Genomic DNA, 14368 nt, shown 5'->3' on the forward strand with positions numbered 1-14368 from the left:
CCAGTATCAATCACTAGGTGACCTCCAGAATGGAAGACATAAAGTAAACAAGGACAAAGGAGAAACAAAGAAGGCACCTGGGTCCTGCCTGACAACTCTAAGGTCTATCAGTCCTAGATTATTTATTTCAATTTTTAAAAATTTAAACAAAGAAGTGATTTTTGTTTTGTTTTGTGAAAGAGTTTCTCTGTGTAGCCCTGGCTGTAGACCAGGCAATCCTCGACTCTGAACTCCACCTGCCTCTGCCTCTGCCTCCTGAATGTTGGGATTAAAGGCATGCACCACCACACCTGGCTAAGCAGAGGTTATTTAGCAACCAAAATACAATTCCCAACTTTAGCAACAAACTAGACACCTCCAGTCACTTTAGAGGTGCTTCAATGTAATACAGATAAAGTCTCAGACATTTCTATGGTATGGAAGGGTCAAGCAGGAGGTAAGGCTGACTGAAGAGCATCTACAATTCAGCTGGAAGGGAGAAAAGAGTCCAGTACACTGACAACTGTCATAGTACAGTAGTGCAATCTCTAGCTGACACTGCAGGTTATGGTGAGGAGCTAGAACAACTGTCATTCTACAGTACTGCAATCTCTTGCCAATACTGCAGGTTATAGTACAGAAAAGTAACATAGCTTGCAAAATGGTTACCAGAAAAACAAAACTGCAAGAAAAAAAGAATTGGGGAAATAAAACATTTTACTGAAAAGATGTTAAAAAGTTGTTTAAGGGGCTAGAGAGATGGCTTAGCAGTTAAGAACAGGGTTGTTCTTTCAGGACCCAGGTTCAATTCCCCTCCTCATATTGCAACTCACAACTGTCTACAACACCAGTTTCAGGGAATCTGACATCCTCTGCTGGTAACCATGGGCACCACATGCACACAGTACACAGCCATGCACCCATACACATAAAATAATTTTTTTTGTTTTTCGAAATAAGGTTTCTCTGTGTAGCCCTGGGTGTCCCGGAACTCACTCTGTCGACCAAAAGGGCCTTGAACTCTCTGAAATCTGTGCCACCATGGCCCAGCACATTAAATAAATTTTTAAAAATTAAAAAGCTGTTCAAAAGTTGCACTAATTCTTCTGTAAGAGAAAAACTGACTCAGATTTAAAGTCGAAGAAACACATACATAACAAAAGTTAAGGCTGCTTCTCATTATCCCACTTTTCTAATTCATAAAAAGTTTGAACAAAGCCTTCATACTTTCTTTCCATTTAATGTCTTTTGCACTTGTATATTAAATTTTAACCCATTTTTACAATTACTTATTTTTGTATATAGTGCATATATGGGCCATGCATGCGTGTCACTCTATGTATGGAGATAAAGGAACAATTTTTAGGAGTTGCCTCTCTCCATCCTGATGTGAGTTTTGGGGGCGGAGGGCAGGCTTGGAGGTAACAGCCTTTATGCACTGAGTCATCTTGTCAGCCAAACATCTTTAAATTCTTATTTGATGTCTTTGCAAAACTTTTCGTGAATTCTTACAGTGATTATGTCACTTATGGATTTTCTTTTGTTCACACTGTCCACATTGGCCTAGGGCCTTGCAGACATGCTAATGCTCTATCACCAACCCACACCTCTAGCCTCTTGACTGTTTTTCATTCTTAAATAAAAAATAACCTGGTCCTTCTATGTCTTACTCCATAGGCCCACATAAAGCACTACATAACACATTATAGAATACAAATAAGCCAAGTTTCATTGTCTTTAATAAGAGATCAGCTAACACACCAACAATCCAATGGAAATCAGTATTGAGAGACACTGGTATCCCATGCTTATTGCAGACTATTCTCAATAACCAAAAGACAAAATCAGCTTAAGTGTCTACCAACTACTGAAATGAGTAAAGACAATATGTCATATATATAATAGATACTATTTAAAAGATGAAATCTTGTCATCAGTGACAACATGGATGAACCTGCAGTACATTATGTTAAATGTAAGTTACAGAAAGACAGGTATCACATGATCTCACTCATATATAGAATTTTTAAAAATTGATTTCATCATATAGTACCTGGTAAGTATATATAACTGTGCCAATTAAAAAATAAAAATGAGGCAGGTGAGATGGCAGTGGATGCTAACCACTAAATCTGACAAACAGCTTGATCCTCAGAACCCACATGGTAAAAGGAGAGAACCAACTCCACACATGTGCTGTACGTGAGCCACACATACAAATGTACATAGACATAGTAAATAAAGGCAATTTTGCTTGTTTGTTTTGAGACAAGGAGACAAGATTTCTCTATGTAGCCCTGGCTGTCATGGAATGCTCTGTAGACTGGGCTTTGAACTCAGAGATCTACCTGCCTCTGCCTCCCAGTGCCACCACCACCCGACTAATAAAACACTTTCTTAAAAAGATAAAATAGCTGGGTTTAATGGCACACAGCTATAATCTCAGCACTTGACAGGTTGAGGCAGATCAGGAGTTCAAGGCCAGTATTCAGGACATGAGTACAGTATTCAAAACAAACTAAGTAAATGATAAAAATAAAAGAAAAAGCCAGCAGAACTAAGGATATCTAGCTCAGAGATGAGATGACTATTACTTTGGCAACTAATCCTCAAACCTAAAAATTACCATAATTTAATGGATAATTAAATCACTTTATATATTACACCTCTGAATTTATACTCCTTCCTATTTACTTCTTTTCATACTTGTCTCAAACATCCAAATCTCTAAACATTAGGTCTAAATACAATCCATAAATCTCTAAACTTGATCATGTTAAGATCAAACGCTATATAATTCTAAGTTTACTACATAATATTGAGTGAATATTGCTCAAATATCGATTTACACAATTATATCAAAGTCCCAGTGAAAACTGTTTAGTCAAGTAAACTTATAATTCTTTTTTAAAAATTTTTTAAGGTTTTGGGGATTTTTTTTTTTTGGATTTTTGAGACAAGGTGTCTTTTTGTGTATCCCTGGCTGCCCGAGAACTTGGATCTTTAGTATCAAGCAAGCCTCAAACACAATCCACCTGCCACTGCCTCCCAACCACCTGAATTAAAGGTGTTGTACTACCACCACCAGGCTAAACTTACAATTCTTATTTCTCAATTTTAATTTAATTCAAGGACAATATAGCTTTCTGACACATTCGGAAAACAAAATGAGTAAATATCTGTGCAAATTAATTAGTATAGGACTAATTTGTGAAAGAAAATTGCTTGACTTATGGAAAGCAGTTAAGTGCCAAGTAAAAACTAATTCAAACCAAAAACAGCACATCTTTATTTTTGGCAACTTCAACTTCTGGCTAGAAAAGCTGCCCTAGCTATGACATTAAATGGAAACAAGTTTATAGCTATAAAATACTGGTAGATTTGGCAGCTGGTTTATTCAGCTAAAGCTGCTGTTACTGGTTCATACCATACCAAGTGACAGAAGTTGAAATGAATCAAAGATTCTAAAGTGAAGGCCAGATACAAATTAAATCATTCAGGGATTTGTTTCCTTGTAAAATGTATCTACCTCCTTCATATCCCACCCTTCACTAAGATTCTAAAGGGAAGCACAGATAAAATATATGCGTATGTCCCCTTTTTGAAAACTAAAAAACCTCCTGGACTATTTTGAGACATTCTATCTTTATAGAGAATTCTCAAAGTAGGTCTGACTCTTTTGTGTGTACTGTGTATGTGTACATATGTGATGTGTGGCTATACATATGGGCAAGTGGGGATGCATGTGAAGGCCAGAGGTTGACATCAGTGTCTTCCTCATTCACTCCCCACCTCATATTAACTGAGGCATGCTTAGCTGAACCCAAAGGGTGCCACTAGTCCAGTTATCCAGCTCACACTGGTGATTCATTCTTTCTGCCTCCCAAGTGCAGAGATCATGGACTGGCCACCAATGACCACCTGGCATTTATGTGGGTCCTGGAGATCCAAACTCCAATCCTCACACTTGCATGGCAGGTGCTACACCTGTTAAGCCATCTCCTCAGCCCCTCAACCCCCCTTCCTTTTAGAAAGTACTATATTAATAGCAAACATAAGGAACAGAGAGAGAAAAGGGACAAGCTCATCGGAAGGCTGTGGCAGCAAAGAAATGTATTAACAGCAGGTGTAAACCATCTTCATAGATTTCTGTGCCAGCACTCACTAAATCTACTATATTACATTTTAGACACTGGGAAGTATTCAGTTCCTGTAATAGGAAAAGTACATGGTCTACTAACCAGGGAAAGATGTAAAGGGAAACTATTCTGGGGTTGGGGAAAGGAAACAATGAGACACACACACACACACACACAAAATCACTTATTCAGGTATTAAAAGACCAGCAAAAAATTGTTTTGTGTAGCTGACAGTACAATTTGATTGAGGCTTCTGCCCATAATTTATCATTTTAGTTTTTAATTATTTGGTACTGTTGTTTTCTATAATAAAGCTCAGTCAGCCTGAAAACCATTGAACTTAATATACTACAATAAGGTGTCAATGCTGTGTACTAACAAGAATGAAAGAAATCCACACTGCCTATTAAGAGCTTTGGGGGCTGGCTGTGGTGACACATGCCTATTATCTCCATGCTTAGGAGGCAGAGGTGAGTGGATATTGGTAAGGCCAGCCTGGTCTACACAGTGAGACTAAAAAATTAAAAAAAAAAAAAAAAAAGACAGTTTAAGGGTTATGTTAAAAAAAAAAACTGCCAAGATCCATTTTGAAGCAAGCAATAATATTTTCTTAAAATCAAAGTTTCAAATTACTTACAAACAGTTTGACATGGAAATCTTTCAGAAAATAAAACTATGATTTATAAATAATAACCCAGATACTATTAGATGATAATTTGAGATAGTGTTTTTTAAGCTATTTAGTAATTTGCTATTGCCTGTTCGATTTATAGCATTCAACAATGACACCTACTGGCCACTGAAAATCAGCCATTAGTTCTCTAAGATAGCTATAGTAGGCTGGTTACATAAGAGAAACATTCACACTATCTTAAATCTATCAAACTAAAGGCAAATAAAGAGTTATTTACAGGCGTGTAAAGCATTATAGCATTTTACCTAAAACAAAAATATAAATTCTCTTTCTAAAACAACATAACATGTACTAACATAAATGACAAATAGTAGAAAAAAATCAGATCTTGGAAAGTTTTCCTAACATGTAGTTCAAAAGCAAGCCCAGAAAAATAATACACTTCCTGAAAACTATTTATCCTCATCTTCTAACTTGAAGGCAGCATCCCAAGCAGCTGCCTTTCAATAATTTTATATAGTGTTGCCTTTTAAAATGTTTTCTAGTCTTTTAAGATGAGTTTTCCAATGAGTTATAAAATCAAATGCCCTTCCACAACACATGCTGACAGGTTTGTTTTAGTACGTATTTCACCAGTCAACCCGTGAATTTAAAAGACTTTCCAAAACAAAATAATCTTTAACTTGTAAAATACATTTTAAAATCTAAGTCCAAGACATCCAAAGACCTTATTTTAAATCTGAAAAATAACTCACAACTAGCTTCTCAGATTTAACAAAGCGAATCAGTTAGAAGTTGACGCTCCTCTGTTTAGATTCCCATCTTATTTTCACAATCCTTAACATCCAACCCTTGGGGACAAGTTGCGTGCCAACTAATTGACTGTTCATCTTCTAATCTGCATTTACTTTCTTCTTTAGACTTAAAAGGTTCTCCACTTTTCTGGAGGTTAAGCAGTTTTGAGTCGCAAAGCAGCAAATTCGTGTACTACAAAACACTCATCTAGAGCTAACGCCGTGTCATTTCTCAACCCAAGTCCTTATTTGGGATAAGCGCTTCGTGACTACTCTTGCCTTCATGCTGTCCTCCTCCCACAGAGCCTGCCTGGGTAGAAAACACTGAAGCCAGCAACAACAACCAGAAAGTGCTCCGATGTATCAATGGGTTGCAAGAGCTCCTCTTCCGCGAGGGCCAGTCGACTTGTTTGGAAAAAATAACTGCCAAGGATTACATAATGTACAGCCACTAGTTTCTAGATCTGACCACCGATAAATATCTTTCTTCTCCGCACCGCTCCCTATCCCAGGAAACGGCCCCAAGAACAACCCCCTCGGAATCCCTCAGCGGTCTGCAACGCCGCGTCCTTCTCTTGCCCGAGGCTTCCTCAAGAAATTCCTTCAGCCCTCACTACCTGTGCCTTGCTCCCGCCTCCTTCCCGCCTCAGCCCGCGCCACCGCCACCCTCACGCCCTTGCTAGGCCCCCGGGTCGCCCCATAACACTCAGCCCCAGCCCGCCTCGGCAGCCGCCTTCTCCTCACGACCCTCCTGAGCTTGCTACCAGGTCTGCAGGGCTCCGGGTCCGCCACCAGTCCCGCTGCCGCCTCCCCACCACACCTTAGCCAGCTCGCGGCTACCGCGTCCGCAGCCGGAGAAGGAAACCCTCCTCACCCGGCTCTGTGCGTGCCTCCCCCCGCGAAGACAGCACCGCCGCCTACCTGTCACCCCGCAGCCTCAGGCTTCCTGCCGCCACCGCCTCCCGCAGCAGCCTGCCAACTGCAGCACAACAACCAGCCCTCTCATTGAGTGGGCCCACGCGCTTAATAACGGCCGCTCTCATTGGCTACGCCTGGCCTCGGCCCGCCCCTCGGTGCGCCCACCTAAAGATTCCGCCCGGGAGCAAGGAAATCACGGCTTCCCTGCCCTCTCCTCAGCGCAGCCTACCTCAGTCGGATTCCGGCAGCAAAGTGTGGAAAACAATATCCATTTCCAGTCTCCCTTGTGTCATCTCTACCTTGTCTGGGAGCCTTACGCCAGGACCGGAACGTTTAACTTCTACTCCTCCGTGTTCCTGCCGAAAGGAACTCGAGGACACGACATCCGCTTCCGGTTGGCTCCAGCTGGAAGGTTGACTATTGAGTGTCCTGAGAGGTCAGATTGCTGTCAGGTAATTTAGGGAGTTGATGGGAAACCTCTGGATTAGGAATAATCTAGACTGTATGTAGGGAAGTGCAGAAGTGCAAGGCTGAGAGGGACCAGCTCAGACCGGGAGGAGGGGATCGCAGCCGCCAAGTACAGTTGAGCGGAGGCGGTTGGGGGATGCCCTGAGAATTCCTGTAGTGGCCAAATCCCAGAGATTACCCCCCACATCCCCGCCGCTGCCACATGCAGTTTCCTCCTTGCCCCCTGGATTTCTGGACTGTATTTGGGTAGATTAAAAAACATCCCCCGACCCGAATATACTTAAACTAGGAAATTTCCAACGGATGCCTCACAAAATCATGTCTATTTCATATTCCTAGGGTTAAGGATTGGGTACTAAAGTAATAGCATTTCATTTGTCTTTATTTCCTTATATGTTTATGGTCATCTCGGTTTTTAAATGATGGAAAATTGAGTTATGTACTTGAAAGCCCTTGGTAAGCTGTAAAATTACATGTAGTGGAAGTAACATTCCTTAGGGAAAGTAATTCAACACTTCCTGTGCTAGAGTAAGCCACCTTTAATGGAGATTGGTCATCATCTAACTTCTAAGTTAGAGTTAGATGACTTCTGGCATAAGCAGAGAGCGTTTAAATTTCCTATAATTAAATTTTCTTTCTTTGTTGAATTTATTTCTTTGCTGTTCATAAATGTGTACATTTCCTGTCATTCCCTGTCATTCATTTCTCAGTGCAGTGTAACTCACTTTTCCCATGATATGAGGAGAGGACCGGTTCCTTTATGTTGTTTTCTGACCTTTACGTGGGCGCATACACACACACACAAATAAATAAGGCCTTAAAAGCAGGAACTGGGCATGTACAAGATTGAGAGTTCAGAGCCATTCCTGACTACATTTCAAGTTTGGTCAGACTGAGTTAGATAAGACTGTCTCAAGTAAATAAATATTTTTTGTAAGATGGGGTGGCAAGTACCCCAGTGATAAAGTTATGTGTACTTCATTTGGGAAAATGTCTGATAAAACACATTCCTTGTCATGTACATAAGAAAATTCTATCGAGTAGTAGTGATGTCCCTCCCTCCCGAGTGATAATAGTATACTTTATAAAAGCTTTGTACTCAGAACTTTCAGGTATTTATCTTTTTTCAAAACATTTCACTTGTAAACATCAAATCTGGCTTTTGGATATCTACAACCTCTTTCCCTTCTTTCCTATAGACATGGCCCCTGGGCATGGACACGAACATGGACATGGTCATGGTCATGGTAAATTGGTACTTCCAGATTACAGACAGTGGAAAATAGAAGGGACACCGTTAGAAGCAGTCCAGAAGAAGCTTGCTGCACGAGGGCTGAGGGATCCGTGGGCTCGGTAAGATGAGTCTAGAAATGTCTTCTTCTTTTGAAGTGACTTTTATTTCTTTGTTTAACGGGGCAGGAATGCTGACATGCTTCTGCCGCAGTGCAAGTATGCAGATACAGACAATTCAAGGGAGGCCTCTCCATCCACCATGTGGGTCCTGGGGGTAAAGCTGCACACTCAGTACCTTCACCCACTGAGCTCTCTCGATGGCCCAGATCTAGTGGCTTGTGAATTCAGAGAGTCAGTATTTTGCTCCACTTCCTATTCTGAAAAATGGCTTTTTGGGGGAATGGTGTTTCTAGAGAGGGATTCTCTGTGTAGCCCTGGCTGTCCTGGGACTCACTCTGTAGACCAGGCTGGCCTCAAACTCACAGAGATCTACCTGTCCTATCTCTGCCTCTCCAATACTGGGATCAAAGACATTGACTATCACTGCCCAGCGAAAATGGCTTCTTAGCTTTATTTGTGTACAGTACAATTCACCTATTTTATTTTATTTATTCATTTATTTATATATTTGGGAGGAGGCATTTCAAGACAGGGTTTCTCTGTGTAGCCCTAGCTATCCTGGAACTAGCTCTGTAGACCAGGCTGGCCTTGAACTCACAGAGATCCACCTGCCTCTGCCTCCCGAGTGCTGGGACTAAATGGCATATGCTACCACCACCTGGCCAATTCACCTATTTTAAAGTTAACTCATTATTATTTTGTTAAGTTTTTACAAATGGCAACTATGAAATCACTACTGAAGTCATGATGCAAAATATTCCTATTATTCCAGAAAATGTGTGCCCTTTGCAGCTGCTGCCAATGACTGGCTCCTGGCAACTACAGCTCTGCTTCTGTCTCTAGTGTTTTCCTTACTAATACTTTCTATATTAGAATTCTGTGGGAAGTGTCTTTCATCTTTCACTTAATGTTGTTTTTCAGGGGCAGAGGGAGCTGAGCTTTCTCTTTTATTGGCTTTGTTTTTTAAATGTCAAGGGATAAAACTCATTCCAAAAAGCCTATCTTGCAACCCAACTTAATACTTTGTACCCTTGGGTTTTGGGGAGTTTTGTTTGTTTGTTTTGTTGTTGTTGGTTGTTTGCTTCGTTGTTTTTTGAGACAGGGTTTCTCTGTGTAGCCTGTCCTGGAACTGTAACTCACTCTGAAGACTGGTCTGGCCTCATACTCAGAGATTCATCTGCCTCTGCTTCCAGAATGATGGGACTAAAGATGTGAGCCACACTTTTTGTTTCTCACATTAGCCATTCAAATTATTTCCAGCTCAAGAAAAAAATATTTCCAGCTCTTGGTTCTTATTATGAGTAAAGTTGCTAAAGCTATTCACAAGTCTGTATGGACATGTATTTTCATTTTCCTTCTGTAAGTACCAAGAGTGGGATTTCTGGATTACATGATAAGTCTGTGGGTCTTTGTAAATAAATGCCAGACCATGTTCTAAAGTCGTGTTACTATTTTCTCTTCCTACCAGCAGTGGATGAGAATTTCAGTTGTTCAATGGTCTCATCAGTATGTAGTGTTTTCAGTCTATTAACTTCAGCTATTCCAACACCAAACATGGTGTTTGCATGCCTGTACTCTCAGCCTGTGAAAGGTGGAGGCAGGAGGATTGGAATTACAGCACCATTCGATATCAAATTAGAGGCCAGCGTGGGCTACATAAGAGCCAGTCTCAAAAAAAGGTAAAAGAGATGAAGCCCTTCTAGTAACTATGTCAGCAGAAGTTTGGTATGGGCCACGCCCCATGCCATGAACACTGATGACTATGTTAATTATTTTATGTGTGTATCTTTTTTTTTGGGGGGGTGTAGTATATCCTCGGGTCTGTTGACCCCTTGTTATGAGCTATAACAGTTATGTATATATTTTGAAAATAAGCCTTTCATCATATATAAATTTTGTACATGTTTTCTCAGAGTATATGTTAGTATATAACCTGGTTTTTTTTTGTTTTCATTTTTTAATGTTTTAAATGCCAATAAATTCCCAATTAAGTATTTTTTCTCTTGTCACTATTACTTTTGCATCTCATCTAGGATTTTTTTTTCTTTTTGAGTAATTATGTGTTTAACCCAAGCCAGGCTCAGACTCCTGATGGTCCTGTCTTAGCTTCCTAAGTATTGGGTTTGCAGGCATGTGTTATCACTCTCAGCTTATGGTTTCCCTGAACTGAGATATGATGATTTACTTTTACTTTGAGTTAATCTTTTTATTTAAAAAAAGTTATCTTTATGTGTATGGGTTTTTGCCTGCATGAATGTCTGTGCACCACTTGTGTGTTATTGCTTGTTATTTTCCTTTTTTTTTTTTTTTTTTTTTTTTTTTTTTTGGCTTTATGCTCTTTTGGGGGGCTCTCCACCCAGCTCCCAAATAATACTCACAGAGACTTATTATTTCTTATGAATGCCTGGTCTTAACCTGGCTTGTTTCTAGCCAGCTTTTCTTAAGCTATCTCATTTACCTTTTGCCTCTGGGCTTTTTGCATTTCTTACTTCCATCTTACTTTCACTCTCACTCCATGGCTGGCTTTGTGGCTGCCCCCATATCAACACCCTTCTCTCCTTCTTCTTGCTCCTTCTTCTGATTTCTCCTTCTGTTTATTCTCTCTGCCTGCCAGTCCCACCCATCCTTTCTCCTGCCTCACTATTGGCCTTATAAGACCAATCAGGTGTTTTAGACAGGGAAAGTAACACAGCTTCAAAGAGTTAAACAAATGAAACATAAAAGAATGCAACACATCTTTGCATCATTAAACAAATGTTCCACAGTATAAACAAATGTAATAACCTTAAAATAGTATTCTACAACATGTGTGTGTGTGGTTCCTGCAGAGGTCAGAAGAGGGTGTTGGATCTTCTGAGACTGGAGATATAAACTCCTGTGATTGCTGTGAATCCAGCCTGGGGCCTCTTGAAACACAGCCCATGCTTTTCACTAATGAGCTATCACTTTAGCACCATGAGTTAGTTTTCATTTTATTTGAAGGAAGAAGGGAGGCAAATATTATCTGAGGGTATCCAGTTGGTTCAGGAACATTTATCAAAAGGTTATTCCCAGTTGAGTTAATCTGATAAATGTCAATAATAGATAATATCTATGTGGTCTATTTCTGGACTCTGTCTTGTTTCTCTGTTGTTTGCACTTAGGCCCAATACCACAATCCTTTAATAGTATAGTATAATTTCTCCAGTTGCCTTCCATTGGTTCAGCTATTCTGGGTCTTATTTTATTTGCCTATAAATTTTAGTGTGTGCTCATCAATTTCTACAAATAGCTGACTTGGATTTTAATTGGGTTCTCATTCACTATTTCACAGAAATTTATAGTAGAATCTTTTCCATGTTTCTATTGGACTCACATCAGTTTGGAGATAATTTATGTGACTATAACAATGAGTCTTTAAGAACACATGTGATTTATGACTTTTTGAACTTTTAAGCATTATTTTTTACCTTTTATATAGATCTTGAACATTTTGTTGAATTTATTCATATTTCTGGTACTATCATAAGTGTTATTTTAAATTATGTTGTTGACAATTAAAATTGTAATTAATTTTCACACACTGACTTTATATCCCATTCATTATTTAGCTAAACTTTTGCCCTAGCAAATTATTTTATATGTCCCTTAAACTTTTCTTTGAATAAATGATCATTTTGTCTACAGAGACTTTGTCATTCTTAAACTGTAAACTTTTATTTTTTTTCTTGCATTATTGTAATAGGCAACATGGAAAAAGAATCCATTTTCTTTAAACTTTTGATCCCCCCCCCCCTCGCCAGTGGTTTTGCAACTGTAGCTCGGGCTAATTCTGAACAGTATTCAAACTTGTGTCTTTCAGCCTCTGAACACTGGGATTATAGGTATAAATCAGTCTTGCCATATTGTCCTAGCTTGTTCTTATTCCTGGTTCAGCCAGTGTTCTTATTTTCTAAAATTTTGTTCAGAATATGCAATAGGCCCAGTGTGGTACTGCATGACTTTAATCCCAGCACTCAGGAGGCAGAGGCAGGCTGATCTCTTTGAGCTCTAGGCTAGCCTGATCTAGTTTCAGAGTTCTACATCGAGAGCAACTTCTAACATCTTTGTGTGGTTTTGCCATGTTTTCTTCTTCTTTTTTTTTTTTTTTATTAATCTATCTTTTATTTTTATTTTACATATCAATCTCAGTTCCCTTTCCCTCCTTCCCTCTCTCCCACCTTCTCATGCCCCCCAACCACTCTCCCCTCCCATTTCCTCCCCACTCCATATGTAGGGTGATTCCCTCCAGGAGGGGCCATCTAAATCTGTCAAGTCATTTGAAGTAGGGACTAGGACTTCTCTCCTGTCTCTACGTTAAGGGAGTATCCCTCCATGGGAGATGTGCCCCCAAAGTCCTTTTGTGCACCAGGAATACATCCTGGTTCCACTGTTCATGGTCCCTTAGACTTCTCAGGCCTTCTAACTGAGACCCATGTTCAGGGGGGTCTGAGTCAGTCCCATGCTGGATTCCCAGCTATCAGTCTCGGGGCCCGTTAGCTCCTCCTTGTTCGGGTCAGCTGTCTTTATGTGTTTCTGCAGCCTGGTCTTGTCCTCCCTCTCTGCATCTGGATTCCAGTTCGGTTCAGTGTTTAGTTGTGGGTGTTAGCTTCTGTTTCCATCAGCTACTAGATGAGGGTTCCATGATGTTGGATAAGTTAGTCATCAATCTTATCATCAGGGAAGGGCACTTATGGTAGCCTTTCCGCTGTTGTTCAAATTGTTAGTTGGGGTCAGTCTTGTAGGTCTCTGAACATTTCTCTAGAGTCAGTTTTCTCTTCAAACCTATAATGGCTCCCTCTATATTTTCTAGTGAGACAGATTTTTTTTTTTTTTAGTTCATTTTTTTGTGTGTCGTATAAGGTGATTTTTTTTTTTTTTTTTTGACCCACTAATTTAGATTATCTCTGCAAGAAAACATTTTTCCCTATAGCTCTCAGCTTTCTGTTTCCTTCTCTGTTCAGTATAGTCAAAAGAACAAACCAGAGCAGGAGATCAGTCTCCTGAAGCTCAGGCTGTATGACAAGGAAAGACTGAGCCTCTTCAAGAGTAGTAATAACATCAGGTGTGCAACCTTCTGAGACAAAATATATTGTACATTAGCATGCTTAATATTTATTACAATAATGTAAGGAAGGTAAGTAGTTAACTTTGAACAGAAAGACAACTTCATATTTTATATGTGAAACTTGGTCTTATATTCTTAATTCTCCTGTGCCCCACATATATTCCTAGTTTGGTTTACAATATTAAATAATCTTGTTTTGAACCTGGTGTGGTGGTTTATGCCTGTAGCCTTACAGCTCAGGAGACTGAAGCAGCAGTATTGCCACAAGTTGGAGGCCAGCTTGGCCTATAGAGTGAGACCCCATTTCAAAAACAAAGCAATGCTGGGCACAGTGGCTCATACCTTTAATCCCAGCACTTACACAGAGTCAGATGGATCTCTGTGAGGCCAGCATGGTCTACATGGTGAGTTCCAGGACAGCCAGGACTACATAATGAAACTCTGTCTCAAAAACAAAAAGTACTAATGTAACATTTCAGTATTGAAGAAAGAAAAAAATCAAATGTATTTGGCTCAGTGAGTTAATGTGAATTGCGTGTGATTATCATTTCTCTTCTCTTTTTCAGCAATGAGGCTTGGAGATACATGGGTGGCTTTGCAGAGAATGTCTCCCTCATGAAGGTGTTACTGAAAGGGTTCAAATGGGGATCTGTTGCCTTTGTGGTAGCTTTAGGGGCTGAATATTTACTGACTTCCCAGAGTGATGATAAGAAACATCACTGAAGATGGCACCTGAAAGCGTGGTGACTTCTCTCTCATAAGAACAAGATTCCCTCACTCTATCACCCTTGGCTGTATGTTTGTCCTGGAAAGAATGGTTTAATAAAGTAAGGGAAAACTTTTATTTTGTAGCTCTTAAATAAAATTAGAGAAAAAATTTAATGTATGTACCTATAATCCCAACACTTGGGAAGCTGAGGAGGATCATGAATTCGAAGCTAGTTTAAGCTACATAGACTATCTCAATAAATAATCAAATAAATGAATCAGATAAATA

At 39.8% G+C, this 14368-nt stretch overlaps 2 protein-coding genes across 6 annotated transcripts in view; one reads left to right on the forward strand and one right to left on the reverse strand.

Moving 5' to 3' along the window:
* The window catches only part of Hycc2 (hyccin PI4KA lipid kinase complex subunit 2), a 52890-nt gene extending 46324 nt beyond the window's left edge, over positions 1–6566 (reverse strand). For 3 of the 4 annotated variants that reach the window (XM_051190262.1, XM_051190258.1, XM_051190261.1), the window contains exon 1: positions 6468–6566. The gene's annotated coding sequence lies outside the window, so the exon portion shown is untranslated. Of the gene's footprint in view, positions 1–6310; positions 6426–6467 lie in introns of those variants that run through there. The other variant, XM_051190259.1, reaches the window with a different exon arrangement.
* A 232-nt stretch (positions 6567–6798) lies between these two features.
* On the forward strand, positions 6799–14253 carry Ndufb3 (NADH:ubiquinone oxidoreductase subunit B3). 2 transcript variants are annotated; one of them, XM_051190264.1, is made up of 3 exons: positions 6799–6916; positions 8132–8285; positions 13938–14253. In XM_051190264.1, exons 2-3 carry the CDS (start codon positions 8134–8136, stop codon positions 14092–14094), a joined length of 309 nt encoding a protein of 102 aa, XP_051046221.1. In that variant the 5' UTR covers positions 6799–6916; positions 8132–8133; the 3' UTR covers positions 14095–14253. The 2 variants fall into 2 exon arrangements, with proteins under 2 accessions (XP_051046221.1, XP_051046222.1); XM_051190265.1 differs by lacking the exon at positions 6799–6916 and adding an exon at positions 7997–8044.
* The last annotated feature ends 115 nt before the right edge of the window (positions 14254–14368 follow it).

The sequence above is a fragment of the Phodopus roborovskii genome, unplaced genomic scaffold, assembly GCF_943737965.1.
Source record: "Phodopus roborovskii unplaced genomic scaffold, PHOROB, whole genome shotgun sequence".
Taxonomy (NCBI): Eukaryota; Metazoa; Chordata; class Mammalia; order Rodentia; family Cricetidae; genus Phodopus; species Phodopus roborovskii.

Excerpts from the sequence above, each read along its gene's own strand:
- Ndufb3 (XM_051190264.1), top strand. The coding sequence starts at position 8,134 with ATGGCCCCTGGGCATGGACACGAACATGGACATGGTCATGGTCATGGT. Across the intron at positions 8,286-13,937 it reads CTGAGGGATCCGTGGGCTCG|CAATGAGGCTTGGAGATACA; the intron begins GTAAGATGAGTC and ends TCTCTTTTTCAG.